This window comes from Acanthisitta chloris, unplaced genomic scaffold (genome assembly GCF_000695815.1).
Source record: "Acanthisitta chloris isolate BGI_N310 unplaced genomic scaffold, ASM69581v1 scaffold18697, whole genome shotgun sequence".
Classification (NCBI taxonomy): domain Eukaryota; kingdom Metazoa; phylum Chordata; class Aves; order Passeriformes; family Acanthisittidae; genus Acanthisitta; species Acanthisitta chloris.
This window is the reverse complement of record NW_008682224.1, coordinates 1-3,525: the sequence shown is the minus strand read 5'-3', so window position 1 is coordinate 3,525 and position 3,525 is coordinate 1. Positions and strand designations below refer to the sequence as shown.

Here is a 3,525-nt window from a genome sequence, read left to right as displayed (position 1 = left end):
CCTGGCATGGTGGCATCCAGCACCTCAGCATCATGGCATGCTGGTATCACAGCACCCTGGCACCATGGCATCCAGCATCTCAGCACCCCTGGCACAGTGGCATCCAGCACCTTATTACAATGGTATCCAGCATCCCAAGCACTCTGACACCCTGGCATCCAGCACCCTGGCACCTTGGCATCCAGCACGATGGCATGTGGCATCCTGGTACCCTGGGACCCAGAAACTCAGGTGGGCATCAGCAGGGCCAGAGCTCAGCCCCAAAAGAGGATGGGAGATGGGGCAGTGGGAAAAAGGATGAAGCAAGGAAGGAGCAGGCAGGCAGCACGTGGGCAGCGACGCTCTGGCCCCAGGCTCTGGGGAAAGCCACAGCCCAAGTCCTCCAGGAAGCAGATCTCCAGGCGTCGAGGCTGCGTATCCTGGCTTGCCGTCACACTTCTCCCAGCCCTGAGCATCCTCCTTGGGATGAGACTCGTGTGGCGAAGGTGCTCTGGCTCCTCCGACATCGCAGAGCTTCGGGAATACGCCTGGGGTGAGGTTTTCCCACGCTGACTCACGCTGCCTAGCCGCTCGCTCACACGGAGCTGGCGGCGACGAACGAGCCCTGGGGACAGGGTCCAGTCCTCTTCCCTACGTCTCTCCCGGAGCATCCTGCGTCCCCGTGCTGCCTCTGCGCCGCTCCCTCCCTGAGGACTCCCCCCCAATTTGCTGGGGTCACATCCAAAAGCGTCTGAAAGTGATATTAAAACAGCAGCAAAACAGTTTCCCTTCAACAAAGTAAATATTTAATGAATAAAATTGACATTGATGCATTTTTAATATTGGCACAATTAAATCCGCCAGCTGATTAAGTATTAATAACTCTTAATAAGTACAATCAGCGTGCCTGGGAGGAGAGGGAGCGCGGTGGCAGGGTGGGGGGATGCTGAGGGATGGGGTCCCTCACCCGCCCTGGGGTGTTGGTGACATCAGCCTTTGCAGGGCACGTGGAGAGACCCCTCTGGTTCAATATTATCCTGCCGTGGGTAGGAAGGGAGGTCAGCACGGTGGCTCGCCTCAGTCATGGTGCCATTTCCAGTGTTTACCATCTGTAATCATGTTGGCTTCCTCCTCTCTGCTCTTTTTTTCCACCTTTTTTTCCCCTTTTCCTCTGCAGTCAACAATGTGGCCGGTGCCTGGGTGTTGCAGAGAAGTTCAGAGGGCTGGCACAGGAGCAATTCCGCTCCAGAGGCTCGCCGGGAGGGAGGATGCCGTTCAAATTAGAGGAGTGCCCGCAATTAAATCACCCGGCTGGGCCGCAGCCGTTGAAGCCTGCAATGGAGGGAGCGCCGAGAGGGCCTGGAAAGGTGCAAATCCCGTTGTTCTGGGCACACAAGCAGCTCAGAGGCGCCTGGAGACATTTTGGAGGCTGTGGTGCTCAGAATGATGGAGAGCAGGAGGCTGCCCCACGGCCAAAGGGCAGCAACACTGTGGCATCCACGAGAGCCACGGTTCGGCTTGCCAGACAGTCCCAGTGAAGCAGGCACTGCCCGTGGCACAGGGCTCGGTGACAGCGTGTGGATCCAGGCTGGGTGGCACTCAGGGGGCCCTGACCCTGCTCCAGCGCCGCAGACCTCTGGCTCACAGGTGGGGGGGTCTGTATAGATCTTGGCAGTGCCCATGCGAGCCCCTCAGCGTGTCACTGCTCGGGGTGCCGAGTGCTCTATGCCCGTCACAGGGCCACAGAGCACCTGGGGCACAGCACAGGCAGGCGGATGTCCCCATCCATGGGGGTGCCTGTATCCCAGGGGGATGTCTCCAGCACAGGGGCCTCCAGCTCCAGGGGTGCCCAAAACTCACGTAGGTGTTCAGATGCCAGACGGGTGCCCCCAACTGAGGCAGGTGTCCTAAAATCCATTGGAGTGCTCCCAGCTCCAAGCCAGACAGCAGCACCCTAACCCTGGGTGGGTGCCCCCCAGGTGTCCCCATCCTAGGGGTACCTTTTCACCTTAGATGGGTGCTTCTTCCTCAGGGGTACCACAATCTTAGGGCAGCCACACACTGGGGTGTCCTCACCTCAGGGGTACCCCATACTGGAGTGTCCACACCACGGTGCCTCCAATTCAGCAGAACCTTCACATCAGAGATGTATTTGGATGCCTCATATTGAGGTGCCCCATACTGAGGTTCCTCCACCTCAGAGTGCCCCCAGCCCAGGGATGCCCCATACTGGGATACCTCCACCTCAGGGGTCTCCCATGCCTCAGGCATACCTCCACCTCAGGGTGCTCCATATCAAGGGTGCCTCCAATTAAGGGGTACCTTCACCTCAGGGTTATCCCCTCCTCAGGGTGCCCCATACTTATGGGTACTCCCAGATCATGGGTACCTCAACCTCAGGTCTAACTCAACTGAGGGGTGCCCCATTCTAGGATACCCCACCTCAAGTGTACCTCCATTTCAGGGGTACATCACCTCAGGGTACTCCCATCTCAGAGGTGATCCATACCAGCGTGTCCCACCTCAGGGGTACTTCCAGATCATGGGTACCCCATCCCAAAATGTGACACCTGAGGGGCACCTGTACCTTGGGGTGCTCCACCTCAGGTTATCCTACCTCAGGGATGCCCCACACTTGGGTGCCTTCACCCCAAAGGTGTCCCACCTCAGGGGTACCTCACCTCAGAGGTGCCCCATACCCTCATGAGGGCATCCTACCTGAGGAGTACCCCTGTCCCAGGGTGTCCCACCTGAGGGGTACCCCTATCTTAGGATGCTTCACCTCGTGGTACCTCACCTCTAGGGTGTCCCACCTGAGGGTACCCCATCTCAGGATGCTCCACCTCGTGGTACCTCACCTCTGGGGTGTCCCACCTGAGGGTACTCCATCTCAGGATGCTTCACCTCATGGTACCTCACCTCTAGGGTGTCCCACCTGAGGGTACCCCTATCTCAGAATGCTCCACTGCTGGATGCTCCATCTCAGGGGTGTCCCACCTGAGGGTACCCCTATCTCAGAATGCTCCACTGCTGGATGCTCCATCTCAGGGGTGTCCCACCTGAGGGTACCCCTATCTCAGGTCGCTCCACCTCATGGTACCTCACCTCTGGGGTGTCCCACCTGAGAGTACCCCTATCTCAGGATGCTCCACCGCTGGATGCTCCATCTCAGAGGTGTCCCAGCTGAGGGGTACCCCCACCTCAGGATGCTCCACCTCGTGGTACCTCACCTCGGGGGTGTCCCACCCGAGGGTACCCCTATCTCAGGACACTCCATCGCTGGGTGTCCCACCGAGGGCTCCCCCCACCCGCAGCATCCCTCCCGCTCGCCCCCCGTACCTTTGTGCATGCCGGTGAAGCGATCCTTGAGCACGGTGAGCTCGTAGATGCGGCCGAACTCCTCGAAGAGCGGCTTGAGGTCGCTCTCCTCCAGGTTGCGCGGGATCTGCCCCACGAACAGCTTGATGGCGTCGTGGTCCTTCATGGCGATGGCGCCGGGCGGGCGGCTGAGCCCGTTCACCCGGCCGCTGTTCGCGGTGCTGAACG

At 59.5% G+C, this 3,525-nt stretch overlaps 1 protein-coding gene across 1 annotated transcript in view; it reads right to left on the bottom strand.

Moving 5' to 3' along the window:
- The window catches only part of LOC103805785 (CUGBP Elav-like family member 4), a gene marked incomplete at both ends in the record, with an annotated part of 4,012 nt that extends 499 nt beyond the window's left edge, over positions 1–3,513 (bottom strand). Inside the window, one exon of the mRNA XM_009078448.1 lies at positions 3,319–3,513. Within this exon, the coding sequence (XP_009076696.1) occupies positions 3,319–3,513 (195 nt within the window). The remainder of the gene's footprint in view (positions 1–3,318) is intronic.
- Positions 3,514–3,525: the final 12 nt, after the last annotated feature.